The sequence below is a fragment of the Macrobrachium nipponense genome, chromosome 48 (assembly GCF_015104395.2).
Source record: "Macrobrachium nipponense isolate FS-2020 chromosome 48, ASM1510439v2, whole genome shotgun sequence".
Classification (NCBI taxonomy): domain Eukaryota; kingdom Metazoa; phylum Arthropoda; class Malacostraca; order Decapoda; family Palaemonidae; genus Macrobrachium; species Macrobrachium nipponense.
The window spans coordinates 19,669,725-19,696,627 of record NC_087223.1 but is presented as its reverse complement, the minus strand read 5'-3'; the positions used below and the strand labels follow the sequence as shown (position 1 = coordinate 19,696,627).

The following is a 26,903-nucleotide window of genomic DNA, read 5'->3' as shown; positions in this document are numbered from 1 at the left end:
GCCGAAATTTTCTTCTTGGCATAACATATGAGATTCTTTAATTAGTTCCCTAAGGAAAAAGGCAATAGCATTTTTGGTCATTGCTCTGCTAGGATCCTTCACAGAGCACCACAGTGATTCTGAAGTTCCTCTAATCTTACTGGTTTTCTCCAAATAAAAGCGCAATGCCCTTACTGGACAAAGAACTCTCTCTTGTTCCTGTCCTACTAGATCTGAAAGACCATAATTTCAAACGACCTTGGCCATGGATGAGCTGGATTCTCGTTCTTGGCCAAGAACCCCTCCTGAAATGAGCAAACCGCTTTGTCATGTTTCCAACCAATATGTTTGCTAATTGCTTGCAGCTCACTCACCCTTTTAGCTGTGGCCAAGGCCACCAGAAAGATGGTCTTTTTGAGATATCTCTCAACGAAGCTTGATCCATCGGTTCGAACTTACTAGTTCCTAAAAATTTCAGGACCACATCGAGATTCCAGGAAGGCGCTCTGTATTGGGGCTCCTTCCTTGTTGCAAAGGACCTCATGAGGTCTCTCAGATCTAGATTATTTGTAATATCTAGACCTCTATGTCTAAATACTGAAGCCAACATACTCCGATTACCCTTTAATCGTCTGAGTTGACAATTTTATTTCCTTCTTTAAGTATAAAAGGAAGTCGGCAATTTGGGTCACAGAGGTACTGGATGAAGAAATTTTCCGACTCTTGCACCACTTGCGAAAGATTTCCCACTTCGCCTGGTACACCTTAATAGTAGAGGCTCTTCTAGCTCCGGCCACCGCTCTGGCCGCCTCTCTAGAAAACCCCCTCGCTCTGACAAGTCTTTCGATAGTCTGAACGCAGTCAGACCCAGAGCGAGGGTGTTCTTGTGGTACCTGTTGAAGTGAGGCTGTTTGAGTAAATCTACTCTTGCTGGAAGAGTCCTTGGTACATCTATTGTCCATTCCAGTACCTCTGTGAACCAATCTCGGGCCGGCCAGTATGGAGCTATGAGAGTCATTCTTGTCCCCTGACTCTCCCTGAATTTCTTCAAAACCTTCCCTAATATCTTGAACGGGGGAAAGGCGTAGACGTCTAGCCCCGTCCAATCTAGAAGAAAAGCGTCTACTGCGACTGCTTGACGGTCTGGGACTGGAGAGCAATAAGTCGTCAATCTCTTTGTCATTGCTGTCGCAAACAAGTCCACCACTGGGCGACCCCATAATTTCCACAGACTCTGGCATACTTCTAAATGAAGAGTCCATTCTGTTGATAGAAGTTGCCCTTCCCTGCTCACAGGTCCGCTCTCACATTCTTCTCCCCTTGAATGAATCTGGTGAGAATGGTTACGTTTTCCTTCTCTGCCCAAAGAAGGATCTCCTCCGCCAACTTGCAAAGAGAGATTGAATGTGTCCCTCCTTGTTTGCGGATGTACGCCAGAGCTGTGGTATTGTCCGCGTTGACTTGTACCACCTTGTTGCGAATCACCGCGATGAACTCTTTCAAAGCCAAGAAAATCGCCATCAGCTCCTTCCTGTTTATATGCCAAGCCGCTTCCTGCTTGCTCCAACGACCTGAAACTTCTCGATGTCCGAGAGTCGCTCCCCAGCCTGCGTCCGACGCGTCTGAGAACAATACATGGTCTGGGTTCTTTTGCTGGAGAGACGCTCCCTTCGCTAACTTCCCCGGAGTTAGCCACCAACGCAATTCCTCTTTGATCTTGCGAGGAATTCGAAACAGGAAGGAATCTGGTTGCGATTTTCTTGGCCAGACTTGGTTCAAAAATATTTGTAGGGGTCTCATGTGAAGCCTTCCTAGAGAAACGAACCGTTCCAGGGATGAGAGTGTCCCCCCCCAGTAAAAAGCTCATCCCTCTCGTGCTGAACATTGTTCTTTCTCTAGAAAGGCTTGCACTTTCCGGATGCACTGCTCTTGTCTGTTGGGAGACGGAAAAGCCCGAAAAGTCACTGAGGAGATCAGAATCCCCAAATAAACTAGCTCCTGACTGGGTGTCATATTCGACTTTTCTAAGTTCACCATCAACCCTAACTCTTCCGTTAATGTTAACGTCATTTCTAAGTCCTCCAGACATTGCTTTCTTGATTGGCTCTTATGAGCCAATCGTCCAGGTATAGAGACACTCTTATTCCTAGAATGTGTAGCCACTTCGCCACGCTCGCCATCACTCTTGTAAAAACTTGTGGGGCTGTGCACAGTCCAAAGCAGAAGGGCTTTGAACTGAAAGACCCTGTTCTGGATCACAAATCTCAGGTACTTCCTGGATCCTGCATGAATTGGGATATGAAAATATGCGTCTTGAAGGTCCAGGGGTGACCATCCAGTCCCCTGGACGTACCGCCTGCCAGTACTGAATCGGTCGTCTCCATCGTAAATTTTGTTTTCTCCACAAATAAATTGAGTTGACTTACGTCCAGTACTGGTCTCCATCCCCCCGAGGATTTCGCTACTAAAACAGCCGGTTGTAAAATCCCGGAGATAAGTGATCCAGAACAGGTTCTATTGCTCCTTTCTTGAGCATAGAAAGAACTTGTTCTTGTAGTGCTTCTTGTTTCCTGGATCGCTGTAGTGAGCTCCAAGCTCTCTTGGCGATGTCGCAAGAGGTGGTCTCTTCAGAAAAGGGATCTTGTAACCTTCTTTGGCTACCTTGACGACCCAAGGATCTGCTCCCTTTTCTTGCCAAATCTCCCAAAACTTCTGGAGTCTGGCACCTACTGATGTCTGAAGGACTTGTTGTTCATTGTTTAGTACTGGGTTTCGAACCCCTCTTGGACGGAGCTCTTCTTGCTCTGAAGGCAGGACGAGAAAGGACTTGCCTCGAAAGGGCTGACTAGTTTGCCTTGATTCCTTAGGGTCTTCTTAACCACCTTGTTGGGTAAAAATTTCCTTACCGAGGAGGTTAACAGATCCTGCGTCGCCTTCTGAGTTAGGGAAAGCGAAATATCCTTGATAATATCCGCAGGAAACAATTGATCCGAAAGTGGGGAATAAACTAATTCGGATTTCTGGGCGTTAGAGACGCCCTTAGCAGCAAAAGAGCATAGGAGTGACCTTTTCTTTAAAACTCCTGCGGTGAAAAGAGATGCTAATTCATTCGCGCCATCCCTTAAGGCTTTGTCCATGCAGGACATAATACTGCTTGGGAGTTGAGAAGCCGTCGATTCATTCTCTTCCACTGTTCGTCCCAGAGCCCCCAAGGACCAATCCAGAAAATTAAAAACCTCGAAGGTCCGGAAAATCCCTTTCAAGAGATGATCTAATTCTGATGGAGACCACCACACTTTGGCCGAATTCAAGGCATGTCTGCGGGAACTGTCAACAATGTTAAAAATTGGCAAAAATCCCCTGGGAGGAGGCAGGTACTCCCAGGCCGAGATTTTCCCCCGTCGTATACCAAATTCCGGACTTCGATGCCAATTTGGCAGGAGGGAAAGAGAACACAGTCTTGCCCGCTTCCCTCTTTTCCTTCAACACGTATCAATTCTTTGAAGAGCCTTCTTAGCCGTAATCGAAAACTTCATCTTCAAAAACGAGGACTTCTTCGGAGTTTTATTCTTAGAGAATTGAGAAAGGGGTGATGTCGGAGCTGCAGGCTGAAAATCCCCTTCAAAAGTGAAAGAAGGCAATTCGTCAATTTCTTATAGTCTGAAGAAGGTGCTTCACCTTCTTTTTCTTCCTCAGATTCTAAGTCTTCTATTTCCTCTTCTGCCGAAGACACGTCCTGTAAACCCAGGTCTTGCTGCAGAAAATCTTCTCCAACCTCGCGGGAAGAAACCGGCTCCTGCCGCCTGCGTCCTGCGTCCTTCTGAGCTCCGAGGTTGCGTCCTGCGTCCTGTTCCGGAAGCTTGCGTCCTGCTCCTGCTCCGGAAACTTGCGTCCTGCTTCCTGTTCTCGTAACTTGCGTCCTGCGTCCTGCTCCCGTAACTTGCGTACTACCCGAGACTCTGAAGCATGACGAGAAGGAGGCAAACCATCATGCGTCCTCTTAGACGACTTGACTGGGAGAGATGCGTCCTTACGCCTCGTAGGCGGATGTTCCGATGTTTCCCCACGATTTAACCAAATCGGCTAACCTTCCTTGCATCTCTTCAAGGAAGTTCCTAGTCTCTGCTTCCTGGCGGGAAGTCTGAGCAAGCGGAGAACGAGGACGAGACGGATCTTCAAAACGAGAAACTCGATCTTGAGTTCTACGATAAGGAGAAGATATCGGAGAGACTGCTCCGTATTCAGAAGGAGGGCTCCTATCCAGAGAACCGTCGTACACATGAGATCTTGCGTCTTGTCTTGACTTAAAGGATCTCCTCCTTTTAATCAGAACCACCTCTTCCTCATCACTAGAAGAGAAAATCTCGGGACTACTCCACCGTTCTTGAGGGTAACGCTCATCTTGAGAAGACGTAGGTCTATGCGTCCTCTTCAGAGGACGCGAAACTTCCGCATAACGTCCATACCTGCCTGACGCAGCACTATCTGTAGAGGAAAAACACTTCCCAGTGTCGCCTTTCCTATGGCGCACTGCTGCAGCCTGGGACGCAACAGGACTGCCTGAAGGGACAACTGATCGTATGGGAACCCCTCTCGCCTCCCTTCGACTGTCGACATGCCTTCTCCCTTCGGGTCTGGGAGCTTGGCAGAGGCCTAGGTCTAGGAGCACGAGTGAGACGATCAGCCGCCCCCTCCACTACACTGACACTTTCAATCGTACCCACTTTGTCTGTAAGACGCTGAATCTGATCGCCCATTGACGCAAGGGCGGCAAACACTTTCACAATATTAGTATCCTCAGAAACAGCAGCGGGCGCAGGAGAGACCTGAGGAGAAGGATTAACAACTTCTACTTGGGAAGAAGGGGGAGAAATAACAGAAGTATTCAAGACCTTACTAGAAGAACCTGACCTCTCACTCCGAGACACCGATCTTCTTACTCTATCCTTTTCAAGTCTTTCAACATATTTGGTGAAAGTCTTCCACTCCTTCTCATTTAAACTTTCACACTCATTACATCTATTATCCCAAGTACACAAAACCTCTCTACACTTCTTACATACTGTGTGAGGGTCTACCGAAGCTTTCGGCAGTCTCACCTTGCACCCTTCTTTCATACACACTCGAAATACTATACCAGAATCAGACATTATAATAACTTCCAATCGCGATTGCCAATCCAACTTTCCAATACGATACCCAATAAACCATCCAAGTACAGCGAAAGTCAGCTAACGAGTTTCGAATTCTAGCAGGGAACCAACAACGATGTTGCCGGTTCAGTGGCAGAAAAAATTCTGACGAAAATGGGAATGATTCCGAGCACCAGCGCCACGGGAGCGGGGTGGCGATCACCTGAACTACCAGTGATCTAGCGGTTGCCGCGAGTTTTGAAAATTCTGCCAGTGTGAACAGAGAATATAGCTATATATATACCTGCCAGGTAAGTGTCATACATGAAAATTGCAAATTTTTTTCCTAGACAAACAAACCTCCAAGTGTTCTATATGAATTACATCGGCAAAAGCTGGTCCAGTCTCTTAAGCTTAGTAACCAAGTAATCAACGAGCAACAGGTGAGAGAGAGAGAGAGAGAGAGAGAGAGAGAGAGAGAGAGAGAGAGAGAGAGAGAGAGAGAGAGAGACCCATCCACTCACCCAACTGACAGCATCACTTTTCTCTCAGCGGTAGGGACAAATGGGAGGAGGATGGAATATAGAATTTAGGCTAAATGCCAAGCGCTGGGACCTATGCGGTCAATCAGCGTTGAAAGGGGAAGCGAGAGTTAGGAGAGGTTTGAAGAAAGTAAGATGGAAGAAAGAATATGAAAGGAGGTACAGTAAAAGGAATGAAATGGGTTGCAGTTAAGAGATAAATGGGGATAGTTAGAAGTGGGGAGCAAAGTCTCTTGAATTGGCTATTCATTCCTACAGTAATACAAAATATCATCACTGTGGAAACTCCCTCTCCAAATGAGAGGTTCTATCTACTCACATCTCTAAGTGTTGTTCATCTCAGCAACAGCCATCTTTGGGACATCTCGTCCTCCTCCGAGGGTACGCCAGAGAAGGAAAAGTACCCCCACCAAGTTGAACCAAGGGTCAAGCTGCAACGATGCCATACCGACTGACTCCAAAACCCCTACTTGGGCACCTGAAAAACCTTGCCCTTCCCAACAAAGATGTTCCAGAGGAAGGTTGCCTGTCTCCACAAACTGACGTGTCCCTCGTAACGGGTAGCTCTGCATCCTCCTGGGTTTAGTGTCTACACACCAGCACCAGAGGCTGGGGAAGCCGCCTGGTCCAATGACCAGCTAAGAGGGAGTTCCCTGATCCAGAGATCAAAGAGTCTAACTCCTCTAGTATTGAAAATAGGTCCAATGACTAGCTAAGAGGGAGTTCCCTGATCCAGAGATCAAAGAGTCTAACTCCTCTAGCATTGAAAATAGAACAAACAAGACTGTGCCAGAATAAGTCAGTATCATTCTTGTCAAGTCATAACCTAGTCAGAGTAAACGCCAGGTGGTCATTCAGTCGAAAAAACCTGGAAAAACTCTCAATAACAGCCATGATAAGTCTAGCAAAGCGATGACATGTTGACGGAGGGGTGGCAGAAGAAAGTGACTCAGAGAGGAGTGAGTGTAAGTTCCCATCCCCTCATTCACAAACCACCGGTTAACTACCTCACTGCTCAACTTCAACGACCGAGCCAGCTTTTGCCGAGAGTAATTCATCTAAAAGGCAAAGGTTTGTATTCGCATAGGAACAAAGCGAATTTCTTTCTATTCTTCAACATCACTCCTATCAACCACCATTTCAAAATGCCTTTTCGATTCAGCGATTAAAACTGCCCGAATTAGACAACACTGTATACTCTAATTAAATCTTCAGACAGACACGATCTTCTGACTGCAATTTATAGGTTATATTAAAAATCCAACAATTTCAGAGCAAAACAATTTTACAAAGTCATTCATGTACAACCAGTAACCCAAAACAAATGCAATACAGTTTCACCAAACGACTTTCTGTTTGCCCAAACAAATCTATCTAAGACTCACTGCAAACGAGAGAATACAATTTCACACTTCACCTTCATAGTGGATGGAGAAACTGCTCCTTCTAGCTACAAAAACCACTTGTTTACCTCCTGCCCCCCCTTAAAAAATGAAGTTTTATTTTGGCATAATACCACCTCCTCATGATTTTTCTCTGGTCAGACCAACTACCTGTACATAAAACAAGTCTTGCATAAGTAAGAAACTTGGGGTGGTTGTGCCTAATACATTTTTAATGGCAACTATCTTTTTACAGAATCAAGTCATTGAGACGTTTACTGATGAAATTTCGGTACTTTCATTTGTTCTTGCCAGCCACTACCAACTAGTACATCCTCCTGTAACTTGAACAACTGGAGCCAATAGAACTCGTGGGAATTACATTTAAAGCCCTACTACAAGAACACTCAACTCGTGCGAGATATTTTACACCTTTGATTGTATTTGCAATTTATTCATATTCAAATAAAAAACTAATTTCCAACAAAGTACTAGGTGGATTCAAATCAAAACTTCTCATACAAGTGAAGCTATACGAAGTCACCACAGTAGTAATTAATAGAGCTGATAATTAATATAGCTGATCAATGTGTGAGTATAAGCGTTGGGCATTAAAACAAAGTAGTATCGCGTAGCTAACAATGTAAAGTACAGAACTAAAACCAGCACAGTGGGTAATATGAACAAAAGCTCCGAAGACGAGTCGACTTCCGACTCACTCTCCAGGCTGTGCAAAGGATTCAAGAGGCATAATTCACAAGAAAATAAAATCAAGCAAAATGCATGGCAAGCCCTTGGAAGACTGTGCGCTCGAAGGTGATTGGGCGGTAAATCAAGACAGATAAAGGAACAAAACTCGAGAGATGAAATGGTACCAAGAGGTAAGACTTTAATCGGAAATGGCAAAAGCTCTTCGGGAGCTTATTTAAGCGTTTTCTGTGGACATTTATCAGGTGAGTTTGTATTTACGTTAGGTAGCCAAAAATTTCAATCCCTCTCCCAAGCGGTGGAAATGGCAACACTGTGCCAGTTGCATCTCGTACCGCGATTAAACTTCTCACAAATATCTACAGCAACTTTGCCTTTTCTCTTCCCTGAATTGCAGCTCGAACCAAAAGAATTAAGTGGGTGATTAAATGAACAAAACCATTACACTGAACCATTGAAGAACTTGCTTTTGAAAGCTGAGCCCAAGGCATCAGTTAGATGGGATATTTATGCAAGACAAAAATAAAAATGATTAAAAGAGAGGAATTGTAAACATTTAGTAATATAAACAGTGCAGTTCTCATGAGTTAGGGAACGAGGGGGAAAAACAGTCCTTAGCCCCCAAAAATAATTCAGCAACTTGTTCATTGGCCTTGCATACCCTGGTAATGGGATTAAAAATCAAAATAAATCTTTTTTTTTAGCAAAGCCAAAGTCTGCCTATTGGTCCCAACCAAGGAATACAGACAGCTAGAGTGCAAACTTTCTCAACATAAAAGGTGGTGTATAACAGCAAAATCCGTTAACATGATCAATATGGGTAGGAAAAATAAAAATCTAAGAGAATCATCATTTTCCTAGGGGGGGAAAAAACTGTGGACACATATGCAAAAGTTCCTTTAATCCTGTGACTTTTGATATGAACAATGAAGGAGAACACCAAAAAGGGGAATCTACATTTTCAGAGACCTACTGAATACTGCTTTGAGGGAATAGTATACTGGACTTGAGTGCAACCAAAGGGTGTTTACCTAGAGGTGGGGAGGTCTAGTATTGCTCCTATGGGAAGCTACCACTGACACTTCAGTTTCATGACCAAATAAAAAAGATAGTAATTGTTTGAGACTATATCCAAGCTAAAGAAGACTCAAAAAGAGATTTCAAGATATACTGTTACTAGTCAACTCTTAAAAGCTGTGATCAAAGACGTTCGTTAGCTCGACATCAGTCCTAATGCTCTACTGTAATGTCTAGAAAGCTATATATATATATGTATGGTTAGATTCGAGACTCTTCCTCGGAGAGTCGGCAAACGGTAATCGGTGCTACTTACAACCCTCGCGGCTCGCTCCTGACTCTCACATTTCCGGCAGAACCAGGCTCCCGTCGGCACCGTGACTATGCCGTAACATGCTGGAATAGAAAGGAGTTGAAATTAATGATGGCGTGAGTGGAAGTCATCAAGAATTTACAACAGGTTTCTATCAACATTCTCTGATGTGAATCCTCAACAACTAAGAAGTGATCTCTAAAATAGCATAATAAACAGTAACAGAATGGAACAGCCTTAAACAGATATCTCGTCAGCGTCCGTACGCATCACTTCCTTAACAGAATTGTATGTACGCCAGAAACCAGAATTAAAGGGCCTCTACTTATAAATTTGCCTTAGGGATAAATTAAAATGAAATTTTAGCTGGTCAATATACTGGCATTAGAAAAAATGACATTTCTCAGCTCTTTGACATAAACATTGGCATCAAAAGAAATACTTAGGTAGAAGAAATTATCGTTCCGTGTAACGTGCAAAGGCGAGAGTAAATATTACTCATACAATCTTGTTTCGCAAAGTTCAGGAAAACTTTATCGAACTTCTTAGTTCCTGGGGTCTTTTTCTCCTCACATTACTAGACGGAACATAATAGTAGTAGTACAATTCTCCTTGGTATTTTACGTCATATATTCACATCCTTATAAAATTCTTTATTAATTAGTTTCTTTCGTTTTTAATGAGTGATCTCTTCTTCTTTTTTTTCTGTATTTTACATCACCTGTTGTTACTTCCTTCTAATTAACACCGTGTTCTTTGAATGCCTGAATTTCAAGTCAAGGTCCCTTTGTTGGGCTTGTTCCATATGAATTGGAGTCATCTCATAATGTAATAATAATAATAATAATAATAATAATAATAATAAGGCTCAACTTGCTAATCTTCCTATGTTTACAAAGTTCACCTCTATGAAGATATCAAAGAAGAAAGCCTATTGCATCATTCCTAATAAACATAAAAGTCTATAAAGACGACAGAAGACCTAACTTGACTGGGAAACTTCCAAGGAATGCAAAGCCAATTTTGACAAAAGAAACAATGAAGTAATATTCAAACTAAATAGCAATATTAACTGATAAATGAATGATAGCTGCTGTAGGTAATATCCTAAAATACAAAAGGTGCATAGTGCTTCCAAGCAGCAACAAGTGAACTTCTTGTTCGAAGCATTATGTAATAATATATATGCAAATTAATGTACTATAGTACTGCTAAAAAAGGAAGCTTAGGTGTTAAGGGTATCTGTAAGCATTGTCAAAAACTTCACTACCAAGTTAACTGCTGTTAATTTATATAATAATTTATCAAAAAGGACTTACAAAGCAAAAGAAGCTAGTCGATACAATACAAACTTTTCCAAAAGGCTCCTAACCTCTTTCCTGAATGACAGCATAAATTATTTCAATACAATTCTATTCTACTGCTATGAGAATGTGCAGATTCACTTGTGTGTCCTCTATATCGAAGCTGAAAGATGCTAAATACCACAGGCACTAAGAACACAAAAGGACTGCTTGCAACTCTCAGGGGATGGTAGCATATGAGTTCCTCTCTCTGTCTAACTCTGCTGGGGTAGTCCTCAGGGTATTTTTAGGATAACTGCAAGGGGGTATTGGTGAGTGTATTAGGAGCTTTGGGTATCAGTAGGGAGTTATATATACTTTCCTTTGTAGGGGGTGCCAAGCAAGAACTTGATATGGTTCTCAGTGATGCAGTTAGTCAACTTAAGTCAAGGATAGTCAAAGGAGACAGGACAAAAATGAAACCTGTGGTCATTTCCTCTACCGAGTCTTGTTCAAAAAGTCCCAACAAAATGAAGTTCATGAAACACTAATACAAAGAATACCAATACCTAGTCTGCTACTTTTCGCTGTCAGGTGTAAGTTATACTAAATGGTCTTCATTACTGAACATATTTTTCCAATTACTGGAAGGTCAGACCTCTGGAAACATTTGAGTACAAAGAGGTTCTAATCCATTGCTAGCTCGTAATGCTGGAATATCAGTCAGATCTAACCACCTAATAAAATGTCACTTGGGAAAAGTTATCTGGTACATAATTAGTTTCTTGGGTACTCATGTAACAGGGTGTCTGAACCGAGAGAAAAGTAATGGTCTCTGTATTGCAGAGGAGTTGTTGAAGTTTTCCATATTTCCCCTCCATGAAACTGGCTCAGTGTAAGTCATTTATCATCACATCAACTAGAAATTCAAATGTAACAAAGTTCTATAAAAATAGCAAAAGGACGGGAAGTGGTCTCTATAACCTTTATAGAAAGGACAAAGTGCGCTGTCTACAATGGTAAAAAGTAAGGGACAGCTCTTAAGAGTTATGATACCATGGCAAAAGTAAATATCAAAACAATCTGTACTTTCAACATTTCTTGAACACACAGGGCACCATATCATCTCCCAGGGGACTGGAGAAGCAGCAAAAAGCGGCAAAGAGAGGGAAAACTCCAACTATAAAAGAACCAATCTTCTACTGCTGAATGAAGGACAGGTATAAGGACATGGGGATGAATTGATAAGAGAATCATGGAGTGCATATATCGTCCCACGTTTGGCAAACTGACTTAAGCCATTTTGTCACCATTCTGAGAAAATGGGCTTCAAAGACTTTGATATTATATCCAGGTAATCAGCTCACCTTTTAAGGACATTTGGTTGATATCCCAGGTAATCAGCTCACATTTTAAGGACATTTGGTTGATATCCCAGGTAATCAGCTCACCTTTTAAGGACATTTGGTTGAAAAAATGTGACAACACAGACAGCTAAAGTTTTTATATCTTTTGGGATATCAAAAATAGTTACTACTACTTTTGTGGGGGGATGGGGAGCCAGTTTGTCAAAACAGGGACAATACAATAAGAGGTGGAGCATGGGACCAAGTTCATAATCTCCACTCCAGTTTCATAAATAAATTCTATTTTGTTTTGGCTTCTCTCCTCTGAGGCATATTATGCGGAACTGTGTGAAATGGACACAATGTACTGTGGCACAAATATATTCCATGACATGGAATCAGCGGAGAGAACGTCCATAATCCACATTATTTGAAATTCATAGCTTGGCTATGAGGGTAAATGTCTGAGAAAGAGAACACACTAATTGCATGATTAATAAATAAATAAGCATTCAATCTCTAACAATCTACTACAGATGCCCCAACTTTGAAGTGCTGAGCGAAGGGAAAATGCCATCTATAAAGCATCCAGCAGACAGAAATGACATTTCCAATACATTAAGGAGAAACAACCACGTACTAAAAGGGAGACGTAATGGAATGTAACATAGAAGTGAAACAGAAAGGGCTTTACTGGCATTCATGAAAGAACAAAATAGTACGTAGTCAGTATACTATTGGACATTCACAGCAGTCATCTACCTTTCCCTTGAATCATAAGAATTACCTTCCCACATCAGATACCTGAATGCTCTACCTTTGAGAACAACTAGAAATATACTACAGTACGGTCCATACCTATACAACTGCAAAGATAAAGTGTGGAGTGAGCGTCAATGTCACTTTCCCACCGGATCATGGATACAGAGCGAAGAAAGATAACTCACAGCGGTGGAAATTCTGATGCATGTTAGTTTTGTACTTGACACATTTATTTGCTACCTTCTTAAACTCATTTTTAAACATTTTGATAAGGTTACCATTACACTGGATGTTTCACCAACATGCAGTTTAGTTCCACAATTTTTACCTGAAGGTTCTATACTGAATATCAATGGGTTCTAGCCTTTCTTAAATAGCTTCATCAACCTATTCAGGTATCAAACAGCAATACAGAATGTCCAGGATAACCAGGAACACTTTGTGTATCAGACGTTTTTCGCAAGAAATTTGTGAAAAAATGCGGAAACTAAGAGGTAAGTTTCCTATACTTGTTATTTAACCAAATAACAGCATCAAACGATATTTCAATATAAATAAAATATATATAAAAATATTGCCTATGTAAAAATACAGTTAACAACGTAAATAAAAAACAAAAGCAGACTAAATGAAAAAAAAACCTGCTCTTAAATTAAAACTGATGAAAATATTTCCAGATTATTTTTACATCCAATCAGCCGATTTAGTCATATGGTGTCCCTGTCACAAAAATATTTCAAATATTGTTAATTCATTTATAACTTTATTACATACAATATATATATATGGCAAAGTGCACATTAGGCTAATTATTGAACTTTAGGCTAGGTTAGCCTTCAAATTCTGTACTGTGTTTAATACAATTACCGCTATAAAGCGTATTATAAGGAAAAAAATTCTTTTAAATTACACCATTGATAAATATTGAACTGTTTATTTCAGAGCTCTTTTGTGTTCTGTGAGATTGTTACAGTAGTAGTCACATTAGTTGCTATAAACTAAAAATAAAAGAAAAAATAACACACATAAAACATTAAAATACATAACACAATCCACTAAATAAACATTCGTTCAAACAGAATATAAGTTAAATAGATATGCAAAGGCTTGCCAGAAGATTAGAAAGCTAATATTACTTTATTTATGTCTGATCAGCTGATTTAACAATGTATGTTTTGTTTACGTATGACCAGCTGATTTCACCCTATGATTACAAGTATGGATCGTGTTACAAGACAAGTTTTGTATTTATAATTGCCAGATTCAAAACACTTTTGTAATGCAATGCTTTCGTGAACACTAGGTCTGATTTAAGCAAACCCTATTACGTATTTCTATTTCACGCTCTGCTAGTTATGCATGATTTCAATAAAACAAGGAAAAGCATGGCATTTACAGATTCAAAGGCATTACTGTTCATAAACAAGGTAACTGAGGGACTAAAGGGTAACATTGGGTCTGTAAAACGAGCCAAATACGCATCCTATTATTGTCAGACAACAGTAGATCTAATAAAAGCCTAAGGTGATGGATACTCTACTGATGTAACTATAGTTCCTATATGACTTTATCTACTTATTAGGAAAGTGGGGTGGTATGCAGTTAATTCTATACGTCACCAAGCTGTCCAAACTAAAAAGATGTTTGTGCCCTGAAATATTTTGGCCCTAGAATAACCTACTGTCAATGGGAAGGTAATTATATCAGCAACCACATAACAAAGGTTGTCATGTAAGGCTTCAGCAGTCCTGAATATAGAAATATTAATGAAGCAATTATATAAGAATGATCTAGTAGTACTGTGGTGGGGAAATACAGCAAAAATAGATATGGTTTCTCAAGAAAGGATCAATTTTGCATACTACACCATTCTTGGACTACAAGCATGCAATTAGGGGAGATTCACTGCACTAACAGTAAATAAAAAACAAATTTACATAAACTTTTATACATATTTCTTTCCTACTGATATCCACATAAACTTTTGTACATATTTCTTTCCTACTGATATCCACATAAACTTTTGTACATATTTCTTTCCTATGATATCCACATTCTTGTAAACACACCTTTCACACCCTGGTCCAAAACCTTCCTGAAATTCACTGCTCGTGACATGACAAAGCCAAAATTTTGTTGTTGCTACAACTGAACACTATCACACCACACAAACAATTGACTGAAGACTCAACAAGGACAATAGAACATTTGTTTACATAAATAAAACCAGCACTTTTCCCAGCAACATTAGGTTACCTTGAACTTTTGGGTAAAAAACTCAACTGTCACAGATTTGACACAGTTCTAATCCGGGTTAAACCCCACTAAGTCTCCTGTTTAGCTAACTTATGGTGATCATGCATTTTTTAAAGGTGGCAATGCTTTCGACGTATGCAGTTAAGACATGTTAACTTACAACTGACATCTGAGTACAGCTAGAAAATATATCCTGACACCTGGGGGAATGTGCATCTTAGAGATATCATCAAATTGAATATGTTAATCAAATCTGTATCATGTTCAAATTTATCTATCTTTTCTCCTTGAACATGTAATTGTAAACAAATTTACTTTACAAATATGTCATCAATAATCTATTAATGTACAAAAATATTTATAATAATCTATTAATGTTAAAAAACCAAGGTTACTAGTTCTATCATTATTAGCAGCTGTGGGGAGTTTAAACCTGAATTAGCCTAAGTAGCACTTGTCACTTCTACCCGTACTGAACCAAATAAAAATGCGCCCATCATTTTCATGCAAGTCATGTGAATTCTGTTTTTTCATCTCAGGAACTGACAATGGCAACATCAGCTTCGTATCTCTGAATTTTTATTAGTCTTGATTGAAATAAAAACAAAACCATTCAAGTTTACTTAATATACTGAAATATAACTAAATAAATAGTATGTTTGGAGGTTAAGACTCATGAAGATGGAAACCAAATGTATTTAGCAAACCTTGACATTGAAAAACAAAATCGAAGGAGATCGAGGGATTGTAGGATATGGTTAAAACGGAGCAAAGGATTAGAGGATAAGGTTAAATCAGAGCAAGTTTGAACCTCAGTGACAATCACCCAACTGACCTTCTTGATAGATCTTATGAAAGGTTTCATAAATGAGCAATGTTTACCTCACCAAGACCATACCACATTGTTGATAAATGTCTGACAGAGCAACTGATGTTCATTTCCATACAATGATTTTACTTTGGGCAAAGTAGACGTAACTTGAAAGACTATTACTCTTTTGCTAACATTTACGTGCTTGATCTATAACAGACTCCTCCGCTAACTTTACGTGCTGGACCTATAACTGACTCTACCGTATCCCTAATTTTCATAACATTTATTAATCTGTTGTACACATCTCACTTAGAAATAATAATTCAACCGCACAGGCTAGCCCCAAAAAGAATTACAATAGTTCCTGCTTATAATAGTTTAAAAGACATCAAAGCTGGTAAAATACGACATATCAGATATCCTGCGTCTCTGTAGCAACATGAGCAAAGTTAGGTTAGGTCAGTTAATGAAAATAACCTCACCAAAAGGCGATTAACGGCACAGTGGCCCGATCTGAGTTAATGGACCTAACGGCAGGGCGACCTCGCTTTCGACGATTATTCCACCATTAGAGTACCCCGCCTAGCCTAACATACACAACCAACGTCAGCAATTAGGGGGTTAGGCTAGCCTAGCCTAAGTAGATGTGTTAGTTGATGGGAATCATGATGAATAATGGTAAATTTGAGATGATTTAAACAATTATTGATAAATAAGATGGAACGACGTGAGATGGATTGTTTACATTGTCACGAACGACCTCAGGTTGGGTCAGTGGCTTGGGATGTAAATAAGGATTTAGATACTGTAATACGAGTGTTATTTTATCAATTATGATATTATTGGTTGATAAAATGGCTAAATGAGATGCTGGAGGGGTTATATGGGACGTAAATAAGGTAAATAAGACGTCCATCGTAATACGTCACTTGGGATCGTATCCTTCACCGTGTGACCATCGGCCATCAACCTCGGGGGCGCTCGCGCCCCCGTATTTCAACGCCCCCCGGGCCGCAATGAGGGCGCGGAGGCCCCGGCGTGAAAACGGACATGAAGTGATGGTTTTAAAGGGTTAAAACTGATCAAAATAAGGGAGGTGGTCTTGCCTTGATGAACGGCGACCGTGCAACCCTGCCCGTCGCAGTACACCAAAGGGTTCTCCGTCCAGCCATTCTCGTCCGAACAAACGCAGCAGCCCCCCACCATTTCCTTTAATTCTTCTTCCTGTTTGGGCTTCATGTGTCTAACGCGATCGCGGGCGATAAAATCATCTTACGGCGCGGGGGTGGCTGGACTCACGACAAGATATTGGGACTTTGATGCACATAACAAAATGGTAGACCTCGAGAGTTCCAGTAACGCGGGCGGGCTCCGGGCGAGTGGGGGTTATTTACGTCCAGTTTTTCGAGTTTTTAGCCTTAAAAACTAATTAAATATACTAATAGAAATAATTATAATACTAAGAAATTTTTAATATACTCATATCTCATTCAGATCTTATTTTCTAAGCATATTATTCACTCTTTACAATGCCTTGCTCTACCGCATCTTTACAGCGACGCGATTGGGGTGCGCTTGCGCTGTTTTTCATGAAAACAAACAGCTTATTTACTAATATGCTCTATTTAAGGTCGATTTTTGACGTTTCTATCAGTCTATAAATACAGTTTTTAATTTATAATTGAATTTATCTTATCCAAATAAGCATTCAAGTACAGATGCGTTCAATTTCGCTAAAAATCTTCGTGTTGGTCTCAAGAAGCAGACGAAATAAAGTGTCTTGATGCGTGGTCGATATACCGGGCTTCATTCATATTTTATTTATTTGTTTTCTATCGCGATTCCTAATAACATTTAAATATAAAATTTGTATGTATAATTACAAGCTAAAATTATTTGTTATCTCGATAATGGCACTGCTGCCTTACATCAAGTTCAGTTAGAATCATTGTAATAGATTCGAACGACAGATGCCTCTATCACTTGAAGAAGGCAAGACGCGGTAAAAAGCATAAAGGAACTAATAATAAAAAACAAATTTATCCTTCCCATTGCGTTTACTGGGCTGATTTCCAACGTCAACGGACGTGTTAAGCGACAGTCTTTTATATTTTCGCAAAGTCTGGTGTGTTTTAAGTCCCGACAGACCGATATTTTACAAAAGATTATGCTTATGTCATCGATTGCTAAGTCAGACCTTTTTTTTTTTCTTTTCTAACAGTAGTCTGTTACCAAGTCGATATCACTCGATTTGTGACGGAGGGAAATATGGAGACCTTTCGCTGTGTTTATTCGCTTTATTCGATTAATTTCTTGCGTTTTAAGACCGAATTGATACGGAATTGTTTCTGCATCGATGCTGCTTTGTTGTCTTTGTTTAAAAATACTTTTTATGCTAATTTTTTTAGTCTAGTTTTTTGCCCGGTCAGCTAAACAGCTGGTAGACGCCTGTTAGAGTTGATCTTTTAAAAATGTTTGATATCTGATTCTAACGTCTTTTAATGTTATTTATTTCATTCTTGTTATATTATTCATATCTCTAGTTCCTCCATTTATCTGGAAACGCACTCTATATATGTATACTTTTATTTAATTTCAGTGCTTCTTGTAAGTTTTGTTAAGTAAGTTATAAGCATTTACAATATCAATATTAGTGTCATCAGCTGATGTATTTTTCATTATTCCTGATATATATATATATATATATATATATATATATATATATATATATATATATATATATATATATATATATATATACATACATAAGTATATATATATATATATATATATATATATATATATATATATATATGATATATATATATATATATATATATATATATATATATTGTAAGTTGTGTAAAGTAATTTATAATAAGGATTACAATATGAATATTAGTTACGTCAGCTGATGTATTTTTACTATAAATGTATTCCTGATATATATATATATATATATATATATATATATATATATATATATCCTCTTTCTGAATCAGTCAGGTTGCCTTACTGGCCATTTTGAACAGTGACTACCTGACAGTCAGCCAGCTTCTGTGGGGTCACAGATATGGGTCATGAGCAAACCCACTAAATATTGTTGCAGGCTTCCATGCTTTGATATTTTGGGATGGGGTTACTGGTCTTGCACCCTTATTGGTATACAAGAGTAAAAGATGGCAGCAACATGTCGCGCGAATGTCCCAAACAGGTTGATAACAAGTTGGGAATCTACCCGTAACATATCCAGCATCGGCCAAAGATTAGGTCATACAGCCCAAGCAGGCGTCGCAACTCGCAAGGTCAAGATCGATGTTTCTTTTTAATCCTAAAGGGAGCACTGAATAAAATAACACCAGTAAAAACAACGTTTATTGTCAAGTCACAAAAATATAGATGAAATAAATATACAGGATCGGCTATATTTTGTATTGAACACGTATACAGCTATCACATATCTGCTTGATAGACACTCTTATACAAATATACATGTTTGTGTGTTTGCTTGTTTGTAGAATGGGAAACGAAGAAGTCTGGGGTCGATGGAGTGAGTATTTAGAATTTGGAGGAAGGGAAGGAAGCGGATCTGAGAGACGCGAGGGCAAAAGAGGTGGATGGAAGAGCGGACACAACGTCGGTTGGAGCGAAAGAAAATTAACCGAGAAATGAACGCGAATGGTTAGATGTATGTAGACGTGCTGATCGTGGGTGATGTGTGGGGGGAACACTGCAGAAACTGGCGACAGAGCTTGAAAGGGTTAAAAAGTTTTGAGACGGTTCGGCCATGCGGAGAGAATGGAAGTTTCCAGTCTGGTGAGGTCGGGTGAGCAGTTTTCCAATCCTAGCAGATAGCGGAGATTTCATAGAAAGTGTCATAGTTATCCCTGCCCATTTGTAGGTATATAAAAGCTTGCTATCTTAGGATTTTCCTTGGAAGGACAGAGAGGGAAGGGCAGAAGGAGAGAGAAAGAAAGAGGAGTCAGTGAAGAGGATGAAGGATAGATAGAGAGAGGAGAAGAATTGTGAATTGTACCTGGAGGAGAAAGGCTCCTTGAGTGGTTTGGTATGAAAGTGGCACCTTTCCTACACTGCCCTTTGAAAGTTTATTAGAAGTTTACTCCACAGATTGAATGAAACTGCCTGTGTCTTATACGGACCAGCCGTCAACACCCCTGCTTTGAAGCACAATTCAAGAAATATGTAAATAAATATCCCGTATTGCTGTGTGAGTTGTTTCTGTATTCCCTTACCCCATCTCCAAATTAGCCGGTGCAGAACTCTTTCATTACGTATCAAAAAGACCCTGATGACCTAAACCGAATCATTACATCCCCACATGACTGAACCATCCCGGACGGTGAAAGAAACCCATTCAACAACAAGTCTACCCCAACGGGACCTCATAAAGTGGGGTCGTTGATGTTGCCATTCGCTCGTCTCCCTCGTTCTTTGTACAGTTGCCGAGGTCCTCGATTGTTGTCTCTCCTATGGGCTTCCCCAGATTGATACACATGAAGTTGTCGAAGGACGCCTGGACCCGCGTGCTGTTCACGATCCACAGGACCTTGCAGTCGCAGTTGATTGGGTTGCCTGCCGGGAGAAGAAGACTTCTTAAGTGTCTTATGAGTGTTAAGGTTCCTTAGGCGCCACGTGGAACGCCGTAAGCAGACATTTTGTTTTCTTATTACATAGCCGTACAACTTTTGCGACTTCGCCTCTGTGCATAACCTTTACCTTTGAGAGCTAATGATCCAAACAAGATTATTGATTACCTAGAAAGGTGACACAGTGATCTGGTGGAAATACTCAATCTTGCAATCTTTCCCTGTAATTTATCAGCGACATACCACAGAAATCTGATCTAAATTTATCCGTTAGTTACCCATCAACGATATCACGGCGTAGTAGGAGCTGTCCACTAGGATGTGATTGAAGACCTCTTCACTGACCGTCCTCAACTGGTTGTTCTGCAGGTTGATCTCGACATAGAAGAGACCGGCGAAGGCCGTCTTCCTGTTGGGGTGGAGATTGGTGAAAGTGAACAAAAAAACTGCAAACTGCTATTCTTCATAACCTGACCTCACAGTATTACGACTCATCGAGACTTTGTCCGGACGACTTACGCTACGGACGTGATGGCGTTGTTCGAGACGTCGATGACCAGGAGGTTGGAGAGCTGGGTGTGGCTGTTGAACTTGAAGGTCTCGTCTTCCAGTTTGGTCAGCTGGTTTTTGCTCAAGTGCAGCTCCTTGAGGTTGTCCAGTTCTGTGCGAGGAGTTGGAGAGCTTTAAGGTTATCTATCTATCTACCTATACTCAGCTATCTATCTATGTATTTATCTTCAGTTTATTCAACCATAGCCTTTTTTTTTTTCATAACCCTCTTCCAGTCCAGTTTATTCAACCAAAACCCAACTTCCACCCATGTCCAACCATACAATAACAGCTGATCCACTACATCACCATCTCACAAACTCCTTCTCCAGCCCCATTCTCCAACCCGCTCCCCCAACGATACCTACCGGCGAAAGACCTCTTCCCGATGGAGGTGATCTGGTTGTTGGAGAGGTCGAGGTACTCGAGGCTCTTGTAAGTGAAGGCGTCTGTGAAGACCACAGACAGGTTGTTGTAGCTCAGGTCAAGGGTCGCGAGATACGGGAGCTCGTTGGCTGAGCTGGTCGTGAACTGCTTCAGGCAGTTGTTTTCTGTGGAAACGGGGAAGGACGTCCCGAGTTTAGCGACTTGTCTGCGATTTAGATGGGGTATACATGCTCATAGTTAGGTTGGTAAAGAGATTAAAGCTTTAGGAAACTTTGTAACTAGGCACTCACTTGACACTTGAGCAGCTTAGCAAACTCACTCAAACTTAGGTTGTAAAGAGTCTGAAACTTTAGCGACTTGTTTAGAAACTTTAACCAGTCACTCAAACATAGGCTGATAAAGATTTTGGAGCCTTACAACTTATTTTGGGATTAAAACTAGACACTTACTAAAGCTTAGGTTAATTAAGTGTTTGAAACTTTACTAGCTTAGTAACTTATTTTGGAACTTAACCAGACACTCACTCAAACTTAAGTCCTTAACTTAGACTGATAAGCTTAACTTACCCCAACTTAGCCAAGACAGCTTACCCAGACCAGCCACAAACACTAGAACCTTGGACTAACCATCTTAAACAACTAAAGGCAACTTACTCAAACTTAGGTAGTGCAAAGTCTCATTGGAGTTGGCAAAAGCCTTATTGTCGACCCAGTCGAATTTGTTGTTCTCGAGGAGGACTTGAACGAAGTCCAGATCACCCCACAGGGCCTGGCTGATCACCCCGTCCACCTGGGAGTTTTGGAAGGTGAACCTGAAGTGAAAGGTATTTGAAGGAATAATAATAATAATAATAACATGATTCTTTCTACATGACATCTTAAAATATCCTCAACAATATCAAACGTATATAACAGTATTATTATCATTAACTACTGCATGATTATTCATATAAATAAACCTAAAAATTCATATAAAAATGCATAGAAATCTAAATGAAACATGCCTAGAAAATCCTTAACCACATGATGAATAGTGGAAAACAAAACAGAGATAATTATCAAACAAGCAAATGAATGAAAGACATGAACAAGCAGTTAACAATTAGAACTAACTAATTTTTATTGTATAATAATGGGTATAATTATGATATTGATTTGTTTACAGTAATATCTACAAAACTGTTTTAAATGTTATTATTATTATTATTATTATTATTATTATTATTATTATTATTATTATTATTTGCTCTATCACAGTCCTCCAATTCGACTGGGTGGTATTTATAGTGTGGGGTTCCGGGTTGCATCCTGCCTCCTTAGGAGTCCATCACTTTTCTTACTATGTGTGCCGTTTATAGGATCACACTCTTCTGCATGAGTCCTGGAGCTACTTCAGCCTCTAGTTTTTCTAGATTCCTTTTCATTATTATTATTATTATTATTTTATCACAGTCCTCCAATTCGACTGGGTGGCATTTATAGTGTGAGGTTCCGGGTTGCATCCTACCTCCTTAGGAGTCCATCACTCTTCTTACTATGTGCGCCGTTTCTAGGATCACACTCTTTTGCATGAGTCCTGGAGCTACTTCAGCCTCTAGTTTTTCTAGATTCCTTTTCAGGGATCTTGGGATCGTGCCTAGTGTTCCTTTGATGATGGGTACAATTTCCACTGGCATATCCCATATCCTTCTTATTTCTATTTTCAGGTCTTGATACTTATCCATCTCTTTCTTTCTTTTCAACAATCTGGTGTCCCATGGTATTGCGACATCAATGAGTGATACTTTCTTCTTGATTTTGTCAATCAACGTGACGTCTGGTCTGTTTGCACATATCATCCTATCTGTTCAGATACCATAGTCCCAGAGGATCTTTGCCTGATCGTTTTCTATCACTCCTTCAGGTTGGTGCTCGTACCACTTATTACTGCAAGGTAGCTGATGTTTCTTGCACAGGCTCCAGTGGAGGGCTTTTGCTACTGAATCATGCCTCTTTTTGTACTGGTTCTGTGCAAGTGCCGGGCATTCGCTTGCTATGTGGTTTATGGTTTCATTTTTTGTATTGCACTTCCTACATATGGGAGAGTCTGAGAGATGTTATTTCCATCTATCGTTCTTTGGATATATCTGGTTCTTAGGGCCTGATCTTGTGCCGCTGTTATCATTCCTTCAGTTTCCTTCTTGAGCTCTCCCCTCTGTAACCATTGCCATGTGTCATCGCTGGCCAGTTCTTTAGTCTGTCTCATGTACTGTCCGTGCATTGGTTTGTTGTGCCATTCCTCTGTTCTATTTGTCATTCTCCTGTCTTTATATTTCTGGGTCTTCATCTACTTTTATCAGTCCTTCTTCCCATGCACTCTTGAGCCACTCGTCTTCACTGGTTTTCAGATATTGTCCCAGTGCTCTGTTCTCGATGTTGACGCAGTCCTCTATGCTTAGTAGTCCTCTCCCTCCTTCCTTTCGTATTATGTATAGTCTGTCCGTATTTGCTCTTGGGTGTAGTGCTTAGTATATTGTCATATGTTTCCTAGTTTTCTGGTCTATGTTGCGGAGTTCTGCCTTCGTCCATTCGACTATTCCTGCGCTGTATCTGATTACTGGCACTGCCCATGTGTTTATGGCTTTTATCATATTTCCGGCGTTGAGTTTTGACTTGAGTATCACCTTGAGTCTCTGCGTATATTCTTTCCTGATCGTGTCCTTCATCTCTTGGTGTTTTATATCCCCTCCTTCCATTATTCCCAGGCATTTGTATCCCTTATTATTATTATTATTATTATTATTATTATTATTATTATTATTATTATTATTATTATTATTATTATTATTATTATTATTATTATTATTATATCCAGACTGTCTCGTGCGAACGACTGCATTCACGCGTGGGACGGGCGGAAGCCTGGACCTAAAATTCAAGTATGAAATTTAAATATTTAAATTTAAAATTCTTTGAAATAATCCTGAAACCGAATGTAAACAATCTAGTCCTAACAAGGGAGGATTGCCAACCGTAAAATAATACCCTACGATTTTGGCTTTGTCTAAATTATGAAAATTTCACGCTCATATACGTATGCATATACAAGTACATATACATATATATACATTTATATATTTATCTATAGAAATATATACTATATGAAATCGTCTTGTGTAGTATAGTTTGGCAGCCTGAATCATTGGAAGGGTTGGCATTCCTTATTGGTAGAGGTTCAGTTACTGTCAGTTGCCTCCTGACCATATTAAGTGACAGTGTTGCTAAGCTCCGCGGTACATAAACCACTCGTTTTAAGTATTTTCAGGGTGAATCTTTTATAATTACCGATAAAAAGAATATTTTACATATTAATGAACATAAATAGTCAATTTTTATTAAGGATTTTGTGAAAAACGATTAAATATAGATCTATGGCGAATGGTAACTGGTGCTTGAATTCTCCACCTTCAGTTATTTTTTTTATTAATTTATATATATTTTTTTGCAATTAAAGTCTAACTAAATAATTATTAAATTATCAGTAGCATTTTGACGTTACAAATTATTTTAAGATATATGATTAATTGCGGCTTTAAAGAAAGTATTGTTGCATTTAGAGAAAAATCTATAGCATTAGAAGTATTCCTATAACAGGTACCGAAGCAATTATAGATGACTAGGCTTATGCAAATCAATTATTCATATTTATCAATTTAAATTTAATCTAATTTTGGAAACTTATAGAATTTAAAAGACAGAAACCACTGCACCAGGAGAGATTGGTTTCTAGGCCTAAATCGCGCAAAATACAGGCCTACTGTATGCAGCACCTGCTTACGTTGAAAGCTTTGCAATTAATCGAAATTATCTGACTATAAGCAATACTTACGTTCAAAGCTTTGCAATTAATAGAAATAATCTTTAATATTTGGTCTACTGGTCTACAAAAACTTATTTAGAATCCGTCGTATGCATTTTTGAGCCAATTTTGGCTATAATTGGTCTGATTATGTAGAGGAAATATAAGAATTTATTAGTATAACTAAGACACCGGAGTTCGACTGGTGAGTATTAAGCCTGATATTATTAAGATATTTTTTTAAATATATTTGTTATTTTCGATGTTTATTTTTTTTAGAAAGCTGATGTATTGACACGAATCATCTAAAAATTCTCTCTCTCTCTCTCTCTCTCTCTCTCTCTCTCTCTCTCTCTCTCTCTCTCTCTCTCTCTCAACTTCTCCCTTCCATTATGACGTCATGGTACTATAGAGGGTTTTCTTACTCATATATATTTGGATTTCAAACTGTTTTTGTAAATTTATTTTTGATAAGCTTTGACTTATTAAAAAAAAGTCTTAGGCCTTTGTTAATTTTAATAAGACTAGACTAATGTCTGATGTATACAGACTTGTGGCTTGGGACTTATATATAGTAAGTTCAGTCTGTTAATGATAATGGTTAGTCTTGCTTATATAACTCAGTGCAGTAGGCCTATAAGTGGTTTGTCAAAAGGGATATATATATATATATATATATATATATATATATATATATATATATATATATATATATATATATATTCTGCAGTATACATAGGCCTAAAATATAACATTAACGTTTAATGGTTCTAGCATTATATGAACAAAAGTGAATTTGTTTTAGGTTTAACTTCATAAATAGGCCTTTCTAGGCCTAGGTTCAGATAGAGAGGCAGACAGCCGACCTGACCATTCGGCTATCAAGAGATAGGCCTAAGTTATTAACTTAGCTATGTACGTATTCCTGTCGAATTTAGGCTTTGTATTACAATACACCTTGGTAGCTGATTGGTTAGTTCGTTTTACTTGGCCAATTACGTAGTTTTTATTTATAATCGACTTCAATAACGTGGATGTTGTGACGCTAGTTTTGGCATCCAGAAATCAATCAATCAATTAATAATATCGGTTTCCTCACCTGAAGACGTGGGTTGTAATGTAATCCTTATTCTCGGTCAGAATTCCCTTCAGCTCCTCTGTGTTTTGTTCAAGCGTGTCTGGGCAGGTGATGCTTATCTTCCACCCAAAAAAAAAAAAAAAAGCCCTTGGCTGCCAGTGTTCCCAATGCACTGTGAAACAGATTAATGACTGGTTCAGTGAATAGCTGTGAATGATAATAATCTTATAATATTCAAAGTTAGGTTGAAGGTCTCACGCAGTCATAGGTCAGATATGGAGTTCACTCTGGGCTGTGCCTGCCCATGGGGGTATTTAGGTATAGCTATTTTGGAGCCTGGGCAAAGCTGGGCATTTTCGGTGTACCATAAGCGCTCACTGGGGATCAATCCGTCCACCACCTTAAACCTGTTATATATTGCTACTCCTGAGGATCAATCCATCCACTAAGTTTTAAGGCTACGTTTGACCGGGATACAAAAATCAGCCAAAGAATGTAGTTATAAGCTGTGTCAGTGTATTTTGAAAGGAATAATATGTTAAATGTACTACAGATTCTGAGCTGTGTAGTAGTTTGTCTGGTCCAAATGGCAGAATGACATGGCTGTCAATTTCCTCAACAACACACCACACCCTTAAGGTTATGGTGGACCTCTGATAGTGTGATTTGTGGCAAAAGTGGTTCGCTCACAAGAACTGTGACACTAACCTTGTGTCCAGCATAAAGAAGGCTTACTTCTCCATCTCTCCAGTTGGCAATCATGATTCTGGCCAACAAGGTTCGTTCGTAGTGTGTTAAAGCATCAGCATATTTTATTGCAAACGTTCTGCTGTTATTCAGCACTTGTCTCTTAAGGATGTCTGAACAGACAGATCTATGTCATTTCTCCCCTCTGGGTCTCTGAGGTGTAA

General features: G+C 39.6%; 3 protein-coding genes across 7 annotated transcripts in view; 1 reads left to right on the top strand and 2 right to left on the bottom strand.

Annotated features, from left to right (window-relative positions):
- Positions 1–16,906, bottom strand: part of LOC135205089 (protein AF-10-like) — a 76,070-nt gene extending 59,164 nt beyond the window's left edge. For 4 of the 5 annotated variants that reach the window (XM_064235385.1, XM_064235386.1, XM_064235388.1 and 1 more), the window contains exons 1-2: positions 16,641–16,906; positions 9,077–9,156 (exon numbers count right to left, since the gene is read on the bottom strand). In XM_064235385.1, coding sequence (XP_064091455.1) covers positions 9,077–9,156; positions 16,641–16,773 — 213 coding nt within the window. In that variant the 5' untranslated portion in view covers positions 16,774–16,906. The remainder of the gene's footprint in view (positions 1–9,076; positions 9,157–16,640) is intronic. The other variant, XM_064235389.1, reaches the window with a different exon arrangement.
- Positions 16,907–18,894: 1,988 nt separating this feature from the next.
- On the bottom strand, positions 18,895–26,111 carry LOC135205156 (toll-like receptor 7; the record flags this gene model as incomplete). Its single annotated transcript, XM_064235521.1, has 6 exons — positions 18,895–20,127; positions 20,420–20,550; positions 20,661–20,802; positions 21,059–21,241; positions 21,731–21,888; positions 26,014–26,111. Coding segments are annotated over 6 exons (918 nt in total), but the record flags the coding sequence as incomplete, so codon positions are not given.
- The window catches only part of LOC135205087 (uncharacterized), a 155,323-nt gene continuing 152,783 nt past the window's right edge, over positions 24,364–26,903 (top strand). The window contains exon 1 of the mRNA XM_064235383.1: positions 24,364–25,119. The gene's annotated coding sequence lies outside the window, so the exon portion shown is untranslated. The remainder of the gene's footprint in view (positions 25,120–26,903) is intronic.